The sequence below is a fragment of the Triticum aestivum genome, chromosome 7D, assembly GCF_018294505.1.
Source record: "Triticum aestivum cultivar Chinese Spring chromosome 7D, IWGSC CS RefSeq v2.1, whole genome shotgun sequence".
Classification (NCBI taxonomy): domain Eukaryota; kingdom Viridiplantae; phylum Streptophyta; class Magnoliopsida; order Poales; family Poaceae; genus Triticum; species Triticum aestivum.
Window position 1 is genome coordinate 448,818,629 of NC_057814.1, and position 25,335 is coordinate 448,843,963.

At 42.8% G+C, this 25,335-nt stretch overlaps 1 protein-coding gene and 1 long non-coding RNA gene across 3 annotated transcripts in view; both read left to right on the forward strand.

The window, feature by feature from the left end:
• LOC123171159 (uncharacterized) overlaps positions 1–14,156 on the forward strand; it is a 100,979-nt gene extending 86,823 nt beyond the window's left edge. Inside the window, exons 2-3 of the mRNA XM_044588783.1 lie at positions 12,947–13,719; positions 13,799–14,156. Of these exons, the coding sequence (XP_044444718.1) occupies positions 12,947–13,719; positions 13,799–13,822 (797 nt within the window). The 3' untranslated portion in view covers positions 13,823–14,156. The remainder of the gene's footprint in view (positions 1–12,946; positions 13,720–13,798) is intronic.
• A 7,517-nt stretch (positions 14,157–21,673) lies between these two features.
• Positions 21,674–23,747, forward strand: LOC123170244 (uncharacterized). Of its 2 annotated transcripts, none has more exons than XR_006485116.1 (2): positions 21,674–21,921; positions 22,007–23,747. It is a non-coding gene; the product is annotated as an uncharacterized lncRNA (long non-coding RNA). The 2 variants fall into 2 exon arrangements; XR_006485117.1 differs by having other exon boundaries at positions 22,010–23,747.
• The last annotated feature ends 1,588 nt before the right edge of the window (positions 23,748–25,335 follow it).

Here is a 25,335-nt window from a genome sequence, read left to right on the forward strand (position 1 = left end):
AGACAATTTGTTTATTGATCAGCAGCAATTGGAATCAATATTTTATCACGTTCTGGTGATTTTTAACAATTATTTTCTTGAACAGAAAGTTTCTGCAATTTTCAGCAAGATCAAATAACTATCATCCAAGAAGATCCTATAGGTTTAACTTGGCACAAACACTAATTAAAACATAAAAACACATCTAACCAGAGGCTAGACCAAATATTTATTCATAAACAGAAGCAAGAGGCAAAAAAATAAAAATAAAATTGGGTTGCCTCCCAACAAGCGCTATCGTTTAATGCCCCTAGCTAGGCATAATAGCAAGGATAGATCTAGGTATTGCCATCTTTAGTTGGCAATCCATAAGTGGCTCTCGTGATAGATTCATATGGTAATTTTATTTTCTTCCTAGGGAAGTGTTCCATGCCTTTCTTTAATGGAAATTGGAATCTAATATCCCCTTCCTTCATATCAATAATTGCACCAATCGTTCTAAGGAAAGGTCTACCAAGAATAATAGGACATGAAGGATTGCAATCTATATCAAGAACAATAAAATCTACGGGCACATAGTTCCTATTTTCAACAATAAGAACATCATTAATCCTTCCCATAGGTTTCTTAATGGTGGAATCCGCAAGGTGCAAGTTTAAAGAACAATCATCAAAATCACGGAAACCTAACAAATCGCACAAAGTCTTTCGAATCGTGGAAACACTAGCACCCAAATCACACAAAGCATAGCATTCATGATCTTTAATATTAATTTTAATAGTAGGTTCCCACTCATCATAAAGTTTTCTAGGGATAGATACTTCCAACTCAAGTTTTTCTTCATAAGATTGCATCAAAGCATCAACGATATGTTTGGTAAAAGCTTTATTTTGACTATAAGCATGAGGAGAATTTAGTACGGATTGCAACAAGGAAATACAATCTATCAAAGAGAAATTATCATAATTAAATTTCTTGAAATCCAAAATAGTGGGTTCATTAACATCTAATGTTTTGATTTCTTCAATCCCACTTTTAACAATTTTTGCATCAAGATCTAAAAACTCTGAATTTTTGGAACGCCTTCTAGGTAAAGGTGGATCATATTCAGTCCCATCATTATCAAGATTCATATTGCAAAACAAAGATTTAATAGGGGACACATCAATAACTTTTAGATCTTCATCTTTGTTTTCATAAAAATTAGAAGAACACGCTTTTATAAAGCAATCTTTCTTAGCACGCATCCTAGTGGTTCTTTCTTTGCACTCATCAATGGAAATTCTCATGTATTTGAGAGACTCATTGATATCATGCTTAGGAGGAATAGATCTCAGTTTCAAAGAATCAACATCAAGAGAAATTCTATCAACGTTCCTAGCCAATTCATCAACTTTAAGCAATTTTTCTTCAAGCAAGGCATTGAAATTCTTTTGCGAATTCATAAATTCCTCAACACTAGTCTCAAATTCAGAGGGCATCTTATTAAAGTTTCCATAAGAATTGTTGTAGGAATTACCATAATTATTAGAGGAGTTGCTAGGATAAGGCCTAGGATTAAAGTTTCCTCTATACGCGTTGTTACCAAAATTATTCCTACCAACAAAATTCACATCCATAGATTCATTATTATTATCAATCAAAGTAGACAAAGGCATATCATTAGGATCAGAAGAAACACTCTGAGTAGCAAATAATTTCATAAGTTCATCCATCTTTCCACTCAAAACATTAATTTCTTCAATCGCATGCACTTTTTTATTAGTAGATCTTTCAGTGTGCCATTGAGAATAATTAACCATAATATTATCTAGGAGTTTAGTAGCTTCTCCTAAAGTGATTTCCATAAAAGTGCCTCCCGCGGCCGAATCTAAAAGATTCCTAGAAGCAAAATTCAATCCGGCATAAATTTTTTGTATAATCATCCACAAATTCAAACCATGTGTAGGGCAATTACGTATCATTAATTTCATCCTCTCCCAAGATTTTGCAACATGTTCATGATCAAGTTGCTTAAAATTCATAATATCGTTTCTAAGAGAGATAATCTTGGCGGGAGGAAAATACTTAGAGATAAAAGCATCTTTGCACTTATTTCAAGAATCAATACTATTTTTAGGCAAAGACAAAAACCAAGCTTTAGCACGATCTCTAAGCGAAAAAGGAAATATATTCAATTTAACAATATCATTGTCAACATATGTATTCTTTTGCATATCACACAAATCAACAAAGCTATTTAGATGAGTAGCGGCATCTTCACTAGGAAGGCCGGCGAATTGATCTTTCATAACAAGATTCAACAAAGCAGCATTGATTTCACAAGATTCAGTATCGGTAAGAGGAGCAATCGGAGTGCTAAGGAAATCATTATTGTTGGTATTGGTAAAGTCACATAATTTGGTATTATCTTGAGCCATCATGACAAACAAGCAACCCAACACACGAGCAAACAAGAGACGGGCAAAAAAGAGGCAAACAGAAAAGAGAGGGCGAATAAAACGGCAAGGGTGAAGTGGGGGAGAGGAAAACGAGAGGCAAATGGCAAATAATATAATGCGGGAGATAAGGGTTTGTGATGGGTACTTGGTATGTTGACTTTTGCATAGACCTCCCCGGCAACGGCGCCAGAAATCCTTCTTGGTACCTCTTGAGCACTGCGTTGGTTTTCCCTTGAAGAGGAAAGGGTGATGCAGCAAAGTAGCGTAAGTATTTCTCTCAGTTTTTGAGAACCAAGGTATCAATCCAGTAGGAGGCTACACGCAAGTCCCTCGCACCTACACAAACAAATAAATCCTCGCAACCAACGCGATAAGGGATTGTCAATCCCTACACGGTCACTTATGAGAGTGAGATCTGATAGATATGATAGGATAACATTTTTGGTATTTTTTGTGATGGAGATGCAAAGTAAAGTAAACAAAATAAAAACGGCGCCAGAAATAGCTTGTTGTCGGGAGATTAATATGATGGAAAATAGACCCGGGGGCCATAGGTTTCACTAGTGGCTTCTCTCAAGAGCATAAGTATTTTATGGTGGGTGAACAAATTACTGTTGAGCAATTGACAGAACTGAGCATAGTTATGAGAATATCTAGGTATGGTCATGTATATAGGCATCACGTCCGAGACAAGTAGACCGACTCCTGCCTGCATCTACTACTATTACTCCACACATCGACCACTATCCAGCATGCATCTAGAGTATTAAGTTCATAAGAACAGAGTAACGCTTTAAGCAAGATGACATGATGTAGAGGGATAAATTCATGCAATATGATAAAACCCCATCTTGTTATCCTCGATGGCAACAATACAATACGTGCCTTGCTGCCCCTACTGTCACTGGGAAAGGACACCGCAAGATTGAACCCAAAGCTAAGCACTTCTCCCATTGCAAGAAAGATCAATCTAGTAGGCCAAACCAAACTGATAATTCGAAGAGACTTGCAAAGATAACCAATCATACATAAAAGAATTCAGAAGATTCAAATATTGTTCATAGATAAACTTGATCATAAACCCACAATTCATCGGTCTCAACAAACACACGGCAAAAGAAGATTACATCGAATAGATCTCCACAAGAGAGGGGGAGAACATTGTATTGAGATCCAAAAAGAGAGAAGAAGCCATCCAGCTAATAACTATGGACCCGAAGGTCTGAGGTAAACTACTCACACTTCATCAGAGAGGATGTAGGGCGGAACCCTAGGGGCCGATCTTTCACGTTTGGAGAGGATCCCTATGAGGAACACGAAGAACGCGCGGAAGAACACGAGGGAAATCACGGGGGAAAACAAGAGAAACACTCAACCAACACGAATATGATCACACATGCGCTAGATCCAAGAACACAAAAGAGAGATACAAGATCCAAGTCCAACAAAGGACGATACAAAGGTAACCGGTTCTTCTCTGTGAGGAGGTCTTGATGGGGCCACCCAAAAGGGGGTCTTGAATCCAAGGGGATCTTCTCCGTAGAGGGGCCGCGGTCACTCTCGAGGAGACGATCCGTATGGATGAGCAAAAGCTATCCTCACATACGAGCTACTACTTTGCTAACCCTAAAATGTAGGTAGGAGAAGAGTATATATAGTCTAAGTGATGAAAGGGTACACGGGCCTCGGCCCAAGTCACTGCGCGCAGGCAGGGCCGGAAGTTCCGGGTGAGGCCGGAAGTTCCGGGCGACGGAGGTTCCGGGGAGGGTCCGGCCTGACCAGAGAGTTGGCGCGGGTGGAGCTGGGTTGGCGTCCGGGGGCCGGAAGGTCCGAGCTGGCCGGAGGTTCCGGGGGCCGAACGGTCCGGGACGGGTTCTGGGCTAACCAGAGAGTTGGCACGCCCGGGCTGGTCGAAGACGTCGGAGGCCGGAGGGTCCGGGCTCTGGCCGGAAGTTCCGGGTTGTCCAGAGTGTTGACGCCTGTCTCTTCTTCTTCAGCCCTCGGCTCCGTGTCTTGAGCGTTGTACCTGATCACACATAGCATCTCGGACTTAGGCAGTAGCCATGTCTCACTTGAAGAGGAGGGAAACTCAAGTAGGAGTGATGTCACCTCGGGTTGAATAGCACGAGCCCTAGCTCTTGTCATGGGTCCACTTGGAGCTTGGATAGTTGAGGTGGTCTCCATGGGGATGATCGTGGGATGCTCCACATCATCTCCCCTCCCTTGGGAAAGATCCGACCTCGGATCAAAATCCTCATCACCATGGTATGGCGAAAGGTCCTTGATGTTGAAGATGTCGCTCACGGTGTACTTGTCGCGCGGGAGGTCGATCTTGTAAGCGTTGTTGTTGTAGCGTGCTAGCACCTTGAAGGGTCCATCGGCGCGAGGTAGGAGTTTGGACTTGCGTTCGTTTGGGAATCGTTCCTTGCGAAGGTGTAGCCACACAAGATCTCCAATGTTGAATATCATGGGTTTCTTGTTGACGTTGAGCTTGGTCGCGAGTCGTTGTACTTGGCGCTCGATGGTGTGCCTTGTATCTTCATGCATCTTCTTGAGGTGGTTGACTCGGGCACTCGCGTCCATGTTGGTGCGCTCTTGAAGAGGAAGAGGAAGAATGTCCAAAGGGGACAACGGGTTGAAACCGTAGACGACCTCGAAAGGGGACTTGCCAGTAGTTGAATGTCTTGCACGATTGTAGGCGTACTCGGCGATGGGTAGGCACTCCTCCCACTCCTTGATGTTCTTCTTGATTAGCACGCGGAGAAGAGTGGATAGCGTGCGGTTCGTCACCTCCGTTTGGCCGTCGGATTGTGGATGGTATGCCGTGGAGAAGAGTAGCTTGATTCCGAGCTTGGCGCATAAGGTCTTCCAAAAGTAACTCAAGAACTTGACGTCGCGGTCCGAGACAATCGTCTTTGGCACTCCATGAAGTCGCAAGATTTCCCTACAAAAGAGATTGGCAACATGTGAAGCATCGTCTAGCTTGTTGCAAGGAATGAAATGTGCCATTTTTGAAAATCGGTCCACAACAACAAAGACGGAATCCTTGTCATTTCTAGTTCTAGGCAAACCAAGCACAAAATCCATGCTAATATCTTCCCAAGGGTGATATGGAATGGAAAGTGGCATGTAAAGGCCATGAGATTGAGCTTTAGACTTAGCTTTGCGACATGTAGAGCATCGGTTGGTGAAGCGGTTGACGTTGCGAAACATCTTTGGCCAAAAATAGTTCTTGGAGAGCATCGTAAGTGTCTTGTCCCGTCCAAAATGTCCCATTAGTCCTCCTCCATGAGATTCTTGCAAAAGCAACAAACGAAGAGAAGACTCGGGGATGCAAAGTTTGTTAGCTCTCATAAGGTAACCATCTTTGATGTAATAGCGTTCCCAAGATGGATGTGTCAAACACTTTGCATAAGGAATAGCAAAAGTAGGATCATGCTCATACAAGTCTTTTATATGCTCAAAGCCAATGACGTTCAATTCAAGTTGAGTAGCGAGCATGCATATACGGGAAAGCGCATCCGCCACAACGTTTTCCTCGCCCTTTATGTACTTGCTGACATAGGGCAAAGACTATAAACTCACTCCATTTAGCATGACGCTTGTTCAACTTAGTTTGACCCTTAAGATACTTAAGCATTTCATGGTTAGTATGGATGATAAATTCATGAGTGCGAAGGTAATGTTACCATTCACGCAAAACTCGCATTAAAAAATATAGCTCTTTGTCGTAGATGGGATAATTGAGTTGCGCGCCGGAAAGTTTCTCACTAAAGTATGCTATGGGGCGCTTCTCTTGTGTTAATACACCTCCTATGCCATTACCACTAGCATCACAATGGATTTCAAAAGGTTTGTCAAAGTTTGGTAAAGCAAGCACGGGAGCATGAGTAAGCAAATTCTTAAGCTCATTGAAAGCGATATCTTGGGATGTTCCCCAAACAAACGGTGCATTTTTATTACTCAAAGCATGCAAAGGTGAAGCAATGGTGCTAAAATCCTTCACAAATCTACGGTAGAAACTGGCTAAACCAAGAAAACTACGCAATTGTTGCAAATTGGTTGGTTGGGGCCAAGTTTTAATGGCATTGATCTTAGATTCATCAACATGAACACCCTTAGAAGATACTACAAAACCCAAGAAAACAAGCTTATCAACACCAAAGAGGCATTTTTCCATATTAGCATAAAGTTGCTCTTTTCGAAGAGTTTGTAGCATGGTGCAAAGGTGGGTGACATGCTCTTTGAGAGATTTGCTAAAAACAAGGATATCATTGAAGTAGACAACAACAAATTCACCAATATAAGGGCGAAACACATAATGCATGAGACGCATGAAAGTACCCGGTGCTTCCGATAAACCCATAGGCATGACTAACCACTCATACAAACCAAACTTTGTTTTGAAAGCGGTTTTCCATTCATCACCCTCTTGTATGCGTATTTGGTAGTAACCACTTTTAAGATCAATATTAGAGAAAATAGTGGCACCGCTAAGTTCATCTAGCATATCGTCAAGGCGTGGAATGGGGTACCTATAGCGAACGGTGATAGCATTGATGGGTCTACAATCGGAACACATGCGAAAGCTACCGTCTCGTTTTGGCACAAGGATGACCGGTACGGCACAAGGACTCAAACTCTCACGCACATGTCCATGGTCTATGAGATGCTTTACTTGCCTTTGTATTTCTTTGGTTTCTTCGGGGTTGACGCGGTAGGGAGCCTTGTTTGGAAGTGGCGCTCCGGGGATGAGGTCTATACGGTGCTCAATGCCTCGTAGTGGAGGTAGACCCGGAGGTAGCTCATCGGGGAAAACATCTTGGAATTCCTGCAATAGAGAAGATAACACCAAAGGTAGATTGTGAGAGGTGTTAGTTTTTGGTGCCTCGTCCTTGTACAAGAGGACATAGTGTAGGACACTCGATGGGTTCTTACACACTTCTCTCATCTCTCGTTTGGTGGCAAAAAGAACTAAGTTTTTCTTGTTGCTCATCGTGGAGGCACTCAATTTTGGCTTGTGGCGCTCACTCTCTTTTTGGTGGTTCGCTCTCTCACTATTCTCCCCATGATGGGTGGCTTGCTTGTCGGCGAGCACTTGGCTTGGAGACATAGGTCGTAGCACAAACTCTTTCCCTTTCATCTTGAAGCTATAGTGGTTTGTACGCCCGTTGTGGATGACACCTCGGTCAAATTGCCATGGCTGTCCAAGAAGGAGGTGGCACACGGTTATCGGAAGGACATCACACTCCAAAGTGTCTTCGTAAGCTCCGATCTTGAAGGAGACTTGTACCCTATGCTCGACTTGGATGGTGCCGGTGTCGCTTAGCCACTGAACCTTGTAGGGGTGCGGGTGCTTCATCTTGACCAATTGGAGCTTGGAGCATAGTTCTTCACTTGCTAAGTTATGGCAACTCCCTCCATCGATGATGACCTTGACGGACCTTCCATTGATTCCGGCCTTTGTGTGGAAGATATGGCATCTTTGGTCTTCTTCTTGTTTATGTTGAAGAGTCAACCTTGGAGACAACAAGAGCGGGACTTGAATCTTCATCACAAATAACTTGATCTTCTTCGTCTTCGTTGTTCGCTTGGCGGTGCATGGCCACTTGCTCAAGGGCTTCTATTTCTCCTTCACTCATTGAGTCATAGGTTCCGTCGTCGTTGAGGATCATGGTGCGCTTGTTGGTGCACTCGAAAGACTTGTGGCCTCGGCCGCCGGTCTCATCGGTTGGGGAAGATGATGATGAAGCTTTCTTGAAGTTGCTTGTAGTAGGAGGACGACTTGAGCTTGTCGAAGTCTTCTTGTAACTTGACTTGTCGCCGTTGCTTGTAGATGGCTTGGTTGAGGTAGAAGGTGTTGGAGTCATCGAAGCTTGATTGTTGGAGAGACCATAGGACTTGGATGAGAACTTGGCATACTTGAAGTCGTCTTGCACTTGGCGTTCCACTTTGGTTGCTTGGTGCAATAGCTCGATGAGGTTTGAGTATGGTTGGAAGTCGGAAATCTTCTTGATAGGGTGATTTAGTCCATTCAAGAAACGTGCCATAGTTTGCTCATCATCTTCTTTGACATTGGCTCGTATCATGGCAATCTCCATTTCCTTGTAGTACTCTTCAACGCTCTTGGTTCCTTTCTTGAGTTGTTGGAGTTTCTTGAAGAGGTCACGGTTGTAGTAGTTTGGCACGAATCGTGCTCTCATGACATCCTTCATTTGTGCCCAAGTGCTGATGGGTGGTTCACCTCTTGCCGCTCGGCGCTCAATGACTTGTTCCCACCAAATGAGGACGTAGTCTTGGAATTCAAGGGATGCCATTGCGATCTTCTTTTCTTCTTCGTAGTTGTGCAAGCGGAAGATTTTGTCGACCTTCAATGCCCATGAGATGTACTCTTCGGGGTCATTGCTTCCGGTGAACTTTGGCATGGTGAACTTTAGCTTGCCATAGCGTTGTTCTTCATTGTGTTGGGGTCGGGGATGATGACGCCCATGTCGTTGCGGATTGACAATCTCATGTTGCTCTTGGCGAGGAGGGTAGTCTTCCTCATGTTGCTCTTGGCGAGGAGGGTTGTCGACCTCATGTTGCTCTTGGCGAGGAGGGGGTCCATTGTCTTCTTGCTCTCGATGGACTTGACGTTCTTGTCTCGCTTGAGGAGGAGCTTGTCGATCTTGAGGAGGAGCTTGTCGATGCACACGTGCTTGGTAAATCCTTTCTCGAGCTTCGTCGCGAAGTGCTTCTTGATGTAGACGAGCTTGTCGGCCTCGATTGGCTACGGCACGACTTGAATCTTGAAGGGCACGTTGCGCCTCAAGTGCTTGAGCTTCACGTAGTTGTTGTTCTTGACATTGCGCCACGGCATCTTGTGCATCTTGATGTTGTCGCGCTCGCTCCTCTTGTTCTTGTTGTCGTTGGTGTTGCCGTTCTTGTGCTTACGCAAATGTAGCTTGGTTTTGACGATGTCGATGCTCTTGAGAGTCGGTGTCCTGTAGAGGATTGTGGTTTGCTTGCCGGTCTTGACGCGCGGCACGACGAAGAGTGTTTGATGTAGGTGTACTTGAACTGGAGATAGTGTCGTCGGAGTGTCGACTTGAGCGGCTCCGTCTTGAAGAGGACGAAGTTGTAGAAGAGAGGTTGACCATCATGGTTCGGATATCTTCTTTCAGGGAACTCATGGATGTGTCGAAGTAGTCTCTTGTACATTGCTCGGATTGTCGTAGGTCGGTGGCGAGGTTGTCGATGCGATCGCCCAAAGCAAGTTGTTCTTGATGCAAAGCTCGGTGTGCGCCAAATAGTTGCGTTTTGGTGACGAAGGAAGACATGTCGTCGTCTTGCTCCAATAAGAGTGGGTTGGTAGAAGTACTTGGCCTATCCATCATTCCAAACAAAAATATGTGAGTGGGAGAAAGAGAAGAACCAATACCAAATGTACCTTGACCGATGTTGAAGGTGGATCAATGATCACTCCAATGTGTAACAAGGAAATAGCACAATTGGTACCAATTCTTGTCGGTTTCTCACACCTACACAAGTAAAAGCTTATGGTGGAGTTCGGTTAGGATGGTGGCACAAAATTTGATGCAATTGTAAGTGAGACTCAATAATGTTGGAAAAGATTCGCAACTTTGCAAATGCAACAAGTAGACCAATAGCAAGATAAGGTACACGGAAACACACACGCAAATAGATAAGTGGGGTCGTGCAACCAAGGGTGAGCCAAAATGTGGAATCCACGAAAATGCTCTTGTTGCACAACACTAGAGAGACGCTAGCACGATTGCACAATAGGCGGATACGAAACTTGTGCACAACCTACTAAGCAAAATTGCAACGACTTCTATCCCAAGTATGCTATATGTATGATGTTTCTATGCTTTGATCCAAGATGATCGAGTATGACAATCTTAATGTTGTATGATGCTATGGTTCTTACTTATAAGCTCTTTGCTTATCTTTCCCGTTTGCTTAAAAGCTTGTTTGGCTCTTTGTTGTTTGAGCTCTTTTCTCATGCAATGCTTTACGAACCAAGATAGCAATTGAGTATATGCGATGACAACTTTGTGACACAAGAGATGATACCAAGATATGCACCACGATGATTTGGTATGTATGCTATGGGAGAGTATTATCACTAAATGTGCACAAGTCACGTTGCCGGCAATACTCAAAGGCTAGTCTCGATGGGTAAGGTACGCAAAGATGGGCTATGTGGTTATCAAAGCAATGACAAGGATTAGACAAAGATGTCGTCGAGATTACCGTCCTTGCTTACGGTTGAAGGTTTCAAAAGGATGAGGTTGTAGTCGTTGTCGTAGTGCACGGTCTTCAGTACGTTGGCGAAGATGCCGCTGCACCGTGGACGGAGTTGTCAAAGTAGCGGAAAACGTCGAAGATGTGCGAACTTTCTGTCTAAGCCAGAAGGTCCGGGCAAGACGGAAAGTCCGGGGTCCGGAGGTTCCGGGATGGCCGGAAGTTCCGGTGGTCGCGAAACTGGCAAGAACAGAGAATTGGGGATCGTGGATTTGGGCGGAAAAACTTGAGGAAAAACCCAAATCCGAAGGGGAAAAGAAAAATTTGGTGGAAAAGAAGGGTGGGGAAGCTAGATCTACGAGACACACACAAAATTCACGGATCAAATCCAACAAAACTTCATCACACCAACAAATCACAAAAAAAATTTGGGGCTATTTTTGGTGGGGATTTTCGGATTTAGGACGAAATCAACAAAATCAAGCTAGAAAACAAAGGGTAGGGGCTCCAAAAACATGATCAACGTGGCTCATGATACCAAGATGATGTAGGGCGGAACCCTAGGGGCCGATCTTTCACGTTTGGAGAGGATCCCTATGAGGAACACGAAGAACGCGCGGAAAAACATGAGGGAAATCACGGGGGAAAACAAGAGAAACACTAAACCAACACGAATATGATCACACAAGCGCTAGATCCAAGAACACAAAAGAGAGATACAAGATCCAAGTCCAACAAAGGACGATACAAAGGTAACCGGTTCTTCTCCGTGAGGAGGTCTTGATGGGGCCACCCAAAAGGGGGTCTTGAATCCAAGGGGATCTTCTCCATAGAGGGGCCGCGGTCACTCTCGAGGAGACGATCCGTATGGATGAGCAAAAGCTATCCTCACATATGAGCTACTACTTTGCTAACCCTAAAACGTAGGTAGGAGAAGAGTATATATAGTCTAAGTGATGAAAGGGTACACGGGCCTCGGCCCAAGTCGCTGCGCGCAGGCAGGGCCGGAAGTTCCGGGTGAGGCCGGAAGTTCCGGGCGACGGAGGTTCCGGGGAGGGTCCGGCCTAACCAGAGAGTTGGCGCGGGTGGAGCTGGGTTGGCGTCCGGGGGTCGGAAGGTCCGGGCTGGCCGGACGGTCCGGGACGGGTTCCGGGCTAACCAGAGAATTGGCACGCCCGGGCTGGTCGAAGACGTCGGAGGCCGGAAGCTCCGGGTCGGCCGGAGGGTCTGGGGGCCTGAAGTTCCGGGCTCTGGCCGGGGCTGTCCAGAGTGTTGACGCCTGTCTCTTCTTCTTCAGCCCTCGGCTCCGTGTCTTGAGCGTTGTACCTGATCACACATAGCATCTCGGACTTAGGCAGTAGCCATGTCTCACTTGAAGAGGAGGGAAACTCAAGTAGGAGTGATGTCACCTCGGATTGAATAGCACGAGCCCTAGCTCTTGTCATGGGTCCACTTGGAGCTTGGATAGTTGAGGTGGTGTCCATGGGGATGATCGTGGGATGCTCTGCATCAGTTTCCTTCCCTGCCGCCTGTGGGAGTGTCAGAGGAGGTCGTGAGAAAAAGGGAAGGAGGAGTCCAAGTTGATCCTGCTTTCCTCGAAAATTGGGGGAGAATTTGACTTCCCCGGCCTCCAGTACCAAGAAAGCTTGGTCCTCAAGAATAAATAGAAACCTAAATTCGCTTCCGTGAGGATTTGAACCCAGATGTTGGGTTTGTACATCCACTCCCCCAACTAGTTGAGCTAGGCTCACTCCCCACACTAGCTCCCGTATGGGGTTAAGGTCAATACCATCAACAGAGGCAGAAGTAGAGAATTACCACCACGCCATCCCACTGTTTCATTGATGTGTGTGTGTGTGTGCACGCGCGCGTGTTGCCGGATGCTCAGTATTACCGGTAAAATACACATACTCTTCATCTCCCTGCCAATGTATCTTCTGGCCGAAAGGAGGATGTTTGGAGCTTCGGTGTCAACAGATCGACTCCGTATCCCCTTTATTGCTTTTAGCCATATTGGGATGCAGTGGGGTTTGAGCTTGGATTCCATCACCTCTTCCATCGGTTTCCTTAGAACTAACAGTGGTGTGGTAGCGGCCTCATTACACCAACTAGTTACGTTCCGGTGGGGGCGACGCTTCATCTGAACACAAATTTATTGTAATATGAAATCTATCTCTAGCCCCCCCTCCCCCAGTCAGGGAGTTGGGAATTATTTTCTTTTTTGTGAGTCCTTATCTATACTCCTAATCTATACTCCTAATGTCTGAGTTGATGAATAGTATCCACGGTTTATTTTCGTCCCACCACTTTCATACGTTTTATTTCACTGGGTTTTTTTCGTCTTGGCTTCCCCCGTGCGAACGAACAAAATACCAGCTCCTCTCCATTCCCGTCCCCACTCCACCATGTACAACATCCCTTCGCCGCCGCCCCGTCTCTGATCTCCCTGCCGCCGACCCTTGCCGCCGCCCCGTCTCCGATCTCCCTGCCACTGACCCTTGCCGCCGCCCCGTCTTCGATCCCAAGGAAATCATGCCCCCTGCCCCTCTCCCTCTCGTGGTCTCGCAGCTCTCTCCTCTCGAACACAACTCTAGGGTTCCATCGCCGCCAGGACGCCTACGGGATCCAGAGAAGGATCAAGACAGTGGCGACGGTCGCACGGCTCCCCTTCAAGTCGAGCAAACCCACCCCCTCCCGGTCCTCTCGTTCATCTCTCTCTTTTGAAACGTCGGCGGCGGGTGGTGGCATCATTGGCGGCGGCGGCAAATCAGGTAGAATCCATCCCTCTCTCCCTAAGCATGATGTTCTCGTCGTCTCTCTAGCGCTACAAAACCACAGGGGGCGGCGGCCTGAGGGCGTGGGCTTCTGTGCGCTGGGGTGGTTTTGCGGCGGTGGCCGGAGGAGGCATATGACTGGCGGGCTGAAGTCGCGGCGTGATGCGGTGATGGCGTCGGCGATGCCGATGTCTGGATCTCACATGGTAACAGCTTGGGGAGGTCATCCAGCTCGGGCGTGTAGCAAAAACCGGCCGGTGCTAGCTTCTGTGTCTTATGTCGGTAGAGCTCAACAACACTACGTCTCCCTTCTCTCTTTTATCTTCTTTGTACTGAATTGACCCCTCTTTGTTGCAGAAATTTCATGACAACCAGGAGTAACAATATTTTTGATTAATTGGGGATATGGATGTTCAGGTGACATGGAACATGCTGAGATTTGGACTTCAATCCTTGATTGTGCACGGGTATGCATGCTTCATACCCATGCTGGAAACAAATTTTCATTTTCAAACTGAGTAATGATACTATAACTACCGACATGTAGATTTATGCTCCATGTAGTATATTACTGGTCCATTATAGCTAGATTCAGTTCACCATTTGCAAGATCATATTCCACTATATCGAGACTAAATATTGTTTCATTTAGCTGTTAGTCCATCTATGTAGCTCATTCAGTTCTCTGAAACCTGGGGAGATTAATCCAAAGCTGAACCAGGAACCACACGTCGATTAGAGTTGTGGCAGCGGCAGATTCACCTTCCCTTTGTGCCTCGTTGGACACAACAAGGGGTGGGTGTCCCATCTCTAGTGCGAAATTGTACTATGGTAACACCTTGTGTTGTTCAGCTTGGAATTGGATACTCGATGCTGTGTTGCCCCAAATTAGCAGCTCGTTGTTACTTTGTAATCACGAATAATTTTCTTTTTGTGAGTAATTGTGCATTGCAATGGGCTCTTCATTTTGTTATCGAATGTTGCAGACTATTATTGGCTTCTCAATGCTGATCTGTGATGCCCAGTTGCCCACTGATGGTATATGTTATGTCCTGCTCAAAATAGGCGGGGTAATATCTATGCTTATGTTGCGTTTGTACAGGAACGGCCAAGGTTGTTGTAGTAATAAAATGAGCCCGATGTTGTCTACTGATCATTGTATATTGGATGGGCAAGTAGGGGGTTTTTCTCATCTTAGTCCTATAACTTCGTTTGTCTACTCTATTGTCATTTACACGCTTCCTTTTATGCCACATTGGGGAATATTCCTTTTATGCCATAGTTTTCTGTTGGAAGACTTCTATTTATCCCATTACAGGGGTGCTAGGCTATGTAAGCAGCGACACTATAATTTTTATTGATCTGAATCTTCGGGCTCTGTTTTCAAATTTTCAGCTACCAACGCTTGATCGGGACCTCTCCCAAGACAACGGATACACTGTTTGGAAAGGATCGTGAAAGTGACATGTGTCATGGTGAGGCCAGTTTCCATTCCGCATGTTGCCTTATTTTCTTCTATATCCGCAATTTGCTTCCATGTTCTATATTTTTGTGAGGAAATTTTAAATCATTTTGTATGCTCGTCAATGTTGATCTATGGCAAGAGTCTGGTTCATCGCAACATCGGTGTTGTTTGGTTCTTCTTTTCTCCAAGCATGGTTCTGGCTCGGCAGTGGTAGTAGTTGTGGCTATGGAGATCAAGAATAATGGGAATGAATGGTGTGACATCGGTGATGATGTAGCTGAAGGAGAGGGTAAACAGACATGATGTGTTTCTGACTAATGGGCTGCAGGGTTGGCACAAGGGAACTATTGTTATGCCTTGTGAGGTCCGACGACGGTGACCGGATGACTTGAGCAAAGCTGTGAAAAAATCAGGTATGTTTTCCACCAAACTCAAGTTGTTATGTCCAAATGCATGGCTTTCTGAATAAATGCAGACAATATGTTTACTCATTGTCAAAATCTTTGTACCTCTATGCCTACAGCCTACAACCTGAGCCACTCGACGACCAGTCTGCAAGTAGATGTTACAAATATAGATGCAAATATGTTAATTCTAACGTGGCATCGAATTCCTAATAATTCGTACCTGAATAACATTGTGATTTATTCGCTATCTTACTATCGTATCTGCCTCAAGCACAACCGAATGCATCTATTTCCGATGAGGCCAACTATCCAAAATCCTCCCACCATCTTAAATTCATTTATGATTTTTTGTTAAAGACTTTGTTCTATGTAGATACTGAAATTAGCACCGCCAAACTTAACTTTTGGACTCTCCTTTCCGTATAGAACTTGGCTGGCCTTAACTTTCAGTTTTTGTCATAATTATGGGCTTTCTTGTGTTTGTTTGTGCATGGTTGCTTCTGGTGATCCGTAATCCCATTGGTGTTGCTGCTTGTAATTTAACTTGTACTGATCCATGCCAACTGCATAATTATTTACTAGCTTGGTTTGTTAAAGACCATTAGTTTTTTAAAGGCCATTAATTAGCTAGCTTGGTTTTGATTTTGGACTTGTATCCTTTAGCTAGCTCGCATTTCCTAGACATCATATTTGGCGCTTCTCTCATCATTTAGAAAAGCGAGAGAATAATGACATGCATACATGAAGGCTATCTCCCATATTGTTAGATCTAGAGTTTATTCTACAAATGGTTTACTCCCTTATTATTCTGTTGGATTTGCCAGTACATTTACTTATGCAATTGGGAAGCGAAAACTAAAGTTCAATTCCAGTTTTTTTTCCAGAAACATAAAACAGTGACATACAATATAATGCATCAGCGGAAGAGGAGGAGGAGGCATATGAAGCTGAGAGAGGTGACGGGGAGCACAAGAAACTGCTCCCGCTGCAAGAGAGGGAGCCATGCCAATAGTCAGTTGTGGGCTTGTGGCGCTGGTCGCGACCGCCGCATCAACAACCATGATCGTCCAGGTTGTGGCATGGGGGTCGTGCTTGCTGCTTGCGCGGCGATTCCCCCATCGTGATGATAAGGCGACTCGCGACTCCCCAACCCCGATGATAAGGCTTCATCCATTCAATTTTGACTCTGTAGACAACTAGCTTTTGGTAAGTGCAGCATGCTCAAGTTTACTTTGTAGCTATTTTCGTGTTCTGCATTTTAGTGGTACAAGATTGTGTTGCTCAATCTTGGCCTAGAGGTGCTCCCATTTTAGGCCAAACACATTTTATTCTGAAACCATTGCATCGTTTGCTGAAATGCTTCAAGGTGGTTTTACTATGACAGTATAACCATGATTGTAATGCCAGCGTGGCTTGAGAGGTCGGCTAATTCAGTAGGCTTATTCAATGGCGAATAGGTCCATATATTAGATAGGATCAACAAGAGTTGGCTGGCAGCTGCTATGTATATGTTATGGATCAGAGGCAATTAATCTGTCTTTGCCCCCCTTTTTTTAATTCAAGCCCTTAAGATTATGCTCTTAAATGCATACACATGACTTACTTCCAGATTTAACAAGACTGCATTCTACAATGAGCTATATAGCTGATGTTGATCATAATCAGTATGTGTACAGAGCAGTTTTAAGATTTCCTGTTTTCTTGATATTGAATACCAATTGCGCACTATGTGTATTTGTAGCATATTGCAGACTTGCAGTGAAGTAGTGCCTGCTATACATGAGATGTACCTTATTTTTAGATAGCTTTTCTTAAAATTAAAAATACTAAATGCACATGTTTCTATCAATTTATTGGTACTCGATGACTTCCTTATCCAGGTTGTGATTTGCTATACAATTTCATACATGTTAGAAGGTACATATGAGATAGAGTAAAGTTGATTATATATGGGATATAGTCTAGAAAATTATAAGGCGTCATATGCAAGTTGTCTGAAAAATCTTAGGAATGCATTGACTTTGGCCGAACACGGGGCAAGAAATGAACGTGATGCCTGATAGTTATCGTCGTTGCACCTTTGCATCTGCTTCTATTTTGTTGCAATATCCTGCATTGAATGAGGGCTGTTACCATGCACATGTTTGCGATGCAGGTTCCAACACTACCACAAAGCTTGGTTAAGCCATGGGTCACTTATTGATAAATGTAGTTGAAGTCTATTATTTTGCAAAATGAAATATATATTCTTGGTTTAATGATTTAGTACATATTGTTTCAAAACTGCTTACGTTGATTTTTGTGCTAAGGTTGAGATAACTAGGTAATTATCTAGCCATGTCAGTAACATAATGTGCCTTGAGTATTCAAACGTGATAATACAAATTTCGCAACTTGATATTTAATTCTTGCAAGGAATAATGTTGTTTGCACGATTAACGAGATACTCGAGTCACTTCACAAAATCTTACTCCCTCCGTTCCAAAATAGATGACCCAACTTTGTACTAACTTTGATACAAAGTTGGGTCATCTATTTTGGAACGGAGGGAGTACGTCTTTGGAGGCGTTCACAGGGAAGGCTACTGGTGTTGGCATCGCTGTTGCCAGTTATAAACTAAATGATCTTTAGCGTGATGGAATGTTATCAACTCTTGTGGTGAACACTAATGACCTTTAGTGTTGCATAGTGAGTATGAGATTGGGCCTCCCGTCTTTGGTAGAAAATCTGTTCCTGTCCGTCTAAGTTGTAGAGGGGGCATATATTGCTTATTATTGGCATTAATTGCATTGTGTTTCCCTTCTTTGGTGGAAATTCACTTTATGTCCATTGCCTAATTTGTACAAAAAACGTAGAATGCTATTGGCATAATTACTTTTCCTCGAGAGCAGAGTTTCTGAAGTGTATGGAGACGAGAAAGGTATGTGCTACCATATCCTGATCATCAAGAGTAAATATGTGTGTGTGGTTTTCACGCAAGTCATTGTTCTGAAGTGTCTTTGCAACTTCAGATTGTGATTTTAGTGTTGCTATTTCTTACATGTTAGAGGGCACACATTATTTTTCACATTCCATTTTTGCAAAGGAGTAGTTGTTATCTATAATCAGATAGTGTAAGAAATGAAAGATTTGTTTGTCTTAGCATCAAAATGTTAAATATTAAAATATGCATGACATCATATTCAATACACATATCCGAATTATGCCAAATTTGTTTGATCAGTGCAAAATTGCATATGCTATTTTTTTTGTTATTCCGTGCCAACACATGTGTATTTATCTAGGCGGATATAGGCGGTGTGCTATTTAATGCATTGTTATTTAGTTGGCCGGTAATAAGTTCTAAAAAGCATCCTCCTTCAAGAGCCAATTTTTTGTAAAATTTAGAGTGAATAAATCTTTGTTCTATATACATGTAATGCTTGTCAGCAACTTTTAGTTTCTTTTACCGGGAGTGTTAGTTTCTTTTACAATTTAGAAATGGTTGTTTTTTTTATTTCTTCTCATGAGATCGGAGTTCATTAGTTTGTTTGTTCCTTTTTATCAGTCATCTACCATGGAATGTTCTATATAAGTTTTTTGTCCAAAGAGATATTTTCTCTCATGTGCTTTAATCATATGCACACATGGTTGCGCGTGCAGTATTAAAACCAGTCAATCATTCCTTTTTATGATGAATTTAAGAGTTCTTATCTTGAAAGTAGTCTTAAAACATCTATTTTCTTTTTAGACTAAATTTTTTAATTGTAGGGTCTATGCCAATGATGTGATGCTTACATGTTCTATGATGTTTTTCCAACACACCGTCCATGGTTGCTTGACAGGAAACAGAGAAGTGGCCGGATGGGCAGTCAACTCATCTGTTGATTGGATTGGGGGGTGGCATGAACAAAGTAAAGGTGAAGAAAGCAAGCTTGGACGCTAGGTGGCGGCACCAACAGGGGAAGTGTCAGGCGTGAACCAAACATCTATGGCTTGTTGCTTTGAGTCTTGCCGGTCTAGGCAAGGTTAGCTCTTGTCACGATGCAATGATCAACCTCTAAGAAATTCTTGCTTACATGTCTTTTAGTACTATTTTTCCCATGGTCCATCTGTATATGTCAATTCCATGATGCGGTGATTTTGATATTTTTTCTTAAAATCTTTACTTATTAGTTGTGGATATCTTCTCTAGAAATAACAAAAGTATAATATAGGCAAGAATAAGTATCAGAACTAAGGTCATGGTGCTCATGTAAGTCTAGCCGTGGATTAAAAAGTTTACAATGTGAAGTCATTTTTGTTTGTTGTACAGATTATAATCATTAATTTGTGTGATCCAGAAGTTCGAAAAGTTATCTTAGCCTGTACAAAGGTTAAAATTTCAATTTAATGTTTAAGCTTCTAGGATGTTTACTGTAGCTGCCGAACGTTAACACTGAGCAAAATTGAGCTGAGCCAAAAATTAAGTTTTGAGTTGAGGGAAAGGGGTTTGTGTGTGAGAGAGAAAAGAGACAGGGTGAGACTGAGAGAAGGTGGGGGAGAGAGATGGAGGGTAGTAGACACAAAGAGATGTGCATTGTATTCATATATGTGCAATTGAAAAAGAAAAATTGAAAGGCCCGTGGCAACGCACGGGCGTTCTACTAGTAATGTCAGGTTCTTGAGATTTGTTCCAAAAAAATAATCTGTAGATTCCATACTGATATTTCGAAACTGATTTTGCATAAAACTGTTTATTATTTTCAGTTTTTTTTATATAATAAGCATGTGTATATGTTGCATTTTTCCATGCAAATGTGCAAATTTTCGAGAAAAATATATATATTTGTGAACTGTTACTAAATGAATGGAATTCTTTATCCGCTTACGCTTGTTTATTCATATTTATGACAAGTAAATTTATTTTCTCATAACTTTTTCAAGGAATAACGCAAACTCAAATGTGTGTTCGATAATAGTATTTACAGAGTTATTTGGAAAGTGGAAATATTGTTGAAGGGCAAGGATTATGGATATGCATAAACATTCAGAATAAGTGTTTTCCTATTTTGGTTGCGGTATGGATTTCACATGTTCCGGCTGCGATATGGAATCAGTATCCACCGTGAACTGAGCGTATTTTAGATTGTTAGATTTCTTGTAGTGCAACTAGCCCACCAAGGTTGAAGTCCTAGATTGTTGCTAGCATTTTTCAGGATTTATTTTAGGCATTACAACGATGTTTGTTCATGAGAGGAGTCGTACGAAGACACATGTGATGAATTCATCAATCACAAGATGGTGTAACTGCTCTGTATCTCGGAGGTGCTTATGTGAGAATCTATCCACCTTGTGTCTTCTTTTGGGACATGTTATCTGGCGTTCGTAAGATTTTTGACAACTCCCAGCGAACACCCTCCCCACCGTTGCACGGATCTCAGAGCAGGCCCGATGACACATCATATTTTGAACTAGTTCGTTGTACAATGAAATCCAGCAAATGTTTTACTTTGCAAATCAACCCCGCGCACCGCACTGCCAGCAGCGTGAGCTTGCACATGGTAGACCTGGGTTCTTATATTATGGGACGAAGGGAGTATGTTACATGGCACCCAAGCCCTTTTTTGTAGATGGCAATTAAATTATTATTTTCACAAATCAAGTTGTTTCTGTAGATGGCATTTTTATTATTAATAAATGACATTTTATTATTATTAAGAGATAGCATTTTTATTATTAAGAGATGGCATATATATACATAGTGTTACTATTCATCACCTATCACCTAAGGTGCAGAATAAGTTATTCTTCACCTGAGGTAATCAAACGATCGTTTCCTAAATAAATTACATATGAAATACAAATAGTTACATTCATGTCGATTCACTATGTAAAATTTGGCATAAAAAACAAAAATATAGATCATAAGACTAAAAAAATTGCATTTTATGTATATTTTACACTATATTTTTACGTCCATAATTTTACGTAACATAATTTCTTTTACGGTGATTACATATTTTGTTACGCTCTCTTATTACGTATGAAATAAGACAAAAATTTACGAAACGTAAAATTACGATGCATTGATATTAAAATAGAAGGGGTGAAGAATAACTATTCCTCACCCAGGGCGATGAATAGTCTATCCATATATAAAGTCTATTAGACACCTAGGGTGAAGAATAAATTATTCCTCACCCTCGTCAACCGACCCAGCCAAAGTTTCATTGCTTCCGATCCCACCGCACCCCATCGGCCCATCCTGGCTCCTCTGTCGTAACCTTTTGTCCCTGTTGGAGGTAATTTTACATCGATGTTACAGCGCCCACGCCTCTGAATGTCACACGTCGTGGGATGGATGAAGAAGAAAAAAAAGTGGTCCAGAGATTACAAGCCAGCCACATCCCAGTTTTATTCTGGTTAGATAATGAGAGCGGTTCCAGCGGCGGCGACTGGGCTCGACTGTGTGATGGTCAACGCCTCAATGGGGCAGCCGGGATGGCGTGGTGAGCGTCGGCTGGCCTCGGTCGCTGTGGTGGATGATCGGAAGCATAGTTTGCGGAGGCGGCGCTATTGTGGCAGTGGCGGTCACCTCAGATCCTCCATGGCTGGCGCGACTCCCGTGACTTCCTCTCCCTCGGCTCGTAAGGTTCCCGTTCCTTCCATCCCCCAACTCTCTTTTTTCATTGTCTTTGATTCCTCCCTCTGAATGCTGACCCCATTATGGAGGAGGCCACCACGCCATGAGCCCCAGGACTGACATCGGATTGATTCGGGGGTGTGAGAAACTGCTGCATTGGCCTCGCGGTTCGGCCGTGTACGGTCTGGCGGCGGACGACAGCGTCGTAGCGGTATGACGCCGGGCGGCCGGGGGACCATTTGGAGCTGAAGCGGTGGGTTAGAGGAGTGCCAGATTGGATAGGATACATGGCCTTCATTTTTGCAACATGGATTTGTTAGTGTTCGTAACTTTCCCAATTTTCTGATGTTGATTTCCGAGATCTGGAGAGTTTGATCTAAACTAAAGAATAATTTACCTGGCCCAATAAATTCCCCGATGCAGGGTGTAGCTCTGTTACAGACTACCAGCTCATACCTTAAATACAAGTATGTTGATCAAATCCTGTTTTTACTTTATCCGCCTCATTCTTTGTTTGGGCACCTCTCTATATAGATTCATCTATGTGTTTGATTGTTGTATTCACAGAAACAATTGTGTACGAGAGATTAATTTATGCGTCGTTTGAAATTCAATTTTAGGGCTAGTAAGAAAAGGCATTTTTTTAGTACTTATCAGTGCGAGTAGTTGTTTTGTTTTTCTTTTCTTAGTAAGTTTATACAAAATTTTGAGTTACAATTTACAGTCAGTGTTCTTCGGCAGGTACGGCAGGTATATAGCATGTACTTAGCCAATACATCTGGGTGGGCAAGCTCACTGCACAGTTGAACTTGTAGCAACCTTGATATGTATTAGTAGCACTATTTGTGCTGATACACCAACTTTCCTTTGTTGAAGGGTATGCTCTTTCCTATTTTTCTTAAATTTCATTTGACCACATTTGAATTGGCCATGCTATTATGAAAACATAGCCTTATTTCAGTTTGTTGAAATTTATCTAGAAACAACTTGGCCTATAGTTGCGTGGGTTATTATCAAAAATTTTTACTCGTTTTTAACTAGTTTTCTTATAGAAGTTTGTCAGAAGATAGGAGCTATCCAGCTTTGTTGGGCAACTTTTTAAGATTGACGTTGATGTTCTAACCTCCGTATTGCACTATGTTTTCTTCTCAGATCATAGATCAATTGGGAGCTTTTCTCCCCTCCCAAAGTAACTACTATAGATTTATAGACACATATGCTTCCCCTACGATGAATGTCTGTTGAACGAAAAATGCATTCATCTTGTGTGTAGTTTTTGGAACCAGTGAATTATTTGGACATATTTGCACTTGAAAGGACTGGATGCATATATGCTGGTACTGAAAAGGGGTACATTGTACTGATTTTGTCCAACATGCATGCAAATCTTTCAGACTATATTTTCCAGTCATGTTTTTTTAATTAATTTTCCCTAGCATAAACCCAACTTTCTATGTTTATGTGTTTCAGCCGTAATAGTTTACTAGGTATGAATCATCAGTTAATCCATCTCGGTGTTCTCTTAACAAAGGATTGCATGCTATTGAGCTTGGCTCAACTACCGATGGCACAGATATTCCTTTCTTTTTTCCCAATGGTGGTTGATTTGCTTCTTCCATGGAGGCCTGTGTTTTGCTAATTGTCTATTAGCCAGTTAGAGAAGTAGTGGCAATCAATGTATATTTCAATTCTTGTATCTTATCTGGATAGCTTCAGACATACTTAGCTCTCTTGTGTTTCAAGGAAATGAATGTTGCTAGTCAAAAGAAGTGATGGACTAGGTACTAAGTATGTATTACCCGATTTTACTATATTGCGAGTTACATAGAATATTTTGCTTGTGCCTGGTCGATTGCTTGCTTCTCTACACGCATATGCTTGTACTGGCAGTGATTTTCTCAGGCACATTATTGCAGCAGGCTGGTTGGTTTGATTTGGTGTTGTGTGCTTGATTTCTCCATTTGCTGGTCAGGAGTGGACAAGGTGTAAATACCTGTTACCTCTAGAAAGATCCAAGGGTTGTTGGTATACTTTTTTTAGGTCATATAGTTGGTTGTTTTATCCTTTTGAATGATTACAGGTTAAGAAACATACTAGCATCCCCTACAAAAAAGAAAAGAAAAAGAATACTAGCATAGAAGGCAGAAGTCGGACATGCCTCAGTTCTGAAGATTATGAAGCTCCAGATAGAAGTATTGTTTTTTTTTGAAACAAGGCAAAAGATTTGCCATTTCATTAATTAAGAAGAAGAGTATTGTGAGCAAACAATGAAGTCATGTACATCAAACTGCAACTTTGAAAGATAGTTACCGTGAATGCTTCAGAGCACATGTGGACTCCAAAATCTATGGTGTCAATGTTGTGAAGATATTGGAATGTTCCATGTTTGGGACTTTCCGAACGTATGATATGCCGGTGTGGCAAATTTCCAGATATATTTAGGAAACCTAGTTATTTGATTCTGCTGTTACAAAATAACCTTGAGAGAATCCCCATAGTTTGCAAATATTCGTGGAGTTCTCACTGCAACAAAGAGAAGACCTACACCTGCAATGCCGGCGTGACAGCAAAGTGGCTAATCTTGTTTCTTGTGTAAAGTAACGCAACGGGCGTTACTCTGTAGAGCTTCATGTTGTGAGAATAGTTCCAAGTTGGCCGTGTGATTTGGTTTACATTTTTGGTTGCGTGCCGGTGTACAAAATAAAAGATGGCATTATGAAGTATTTTACATTTAATCCATGGACCGTGCATTGGTGACATTTTCTGTACGTTGAACATCTTTATTTCACATCGCTCCCAAATTTGTAACGTTCTTTCGTCGGCTTCAAATTTCCTACGTTCTTGTTTGTAGAATTAGTGTGTGTTGTATCCATGCACATGCCAAGATGGCGGCGCTCTCTACGGATCAGCCGGCCGAGCGACATGGTGGACGACGACGACCCGGAGAAGCATCCTGCCGCCGGCCGAGCGACGGGCTGGACGATGGCAACCTGGAGAAGCATCTTGCCTCTCTCTTTGTAGTGCACTCTATCATCATTTCTTCGGAGTTGGCTGGGAGATTTTTTTTGTTAAAAGAAGATGACAGATGATAGAGGAAAATGCAATAGAGATCTTATAGACAGAGGTAATTTAAGTAGTCTATCCACAGTAAAATTACGTTGCACGCAAAACAAAGCAAAACCGGATGGGTTGCTCGCATGCACGATATGTAACTTACCTCCATGCATCTTGTAAAATTACCTTCAAAGCCTTTTTACTTACGGTAGTTTTAGCCGGACATGCTCCTTCCTCCACAATGTAATTTTACCTTAGAGTGTGCCATGCGTGCCTGTAGATGCATGGACAGGCTGGGGTGTGGAATAAGAATTCCTCACCCAGGGTGACGAATAGCGCGACCCACTGGGTGTGTGTGTCGTTT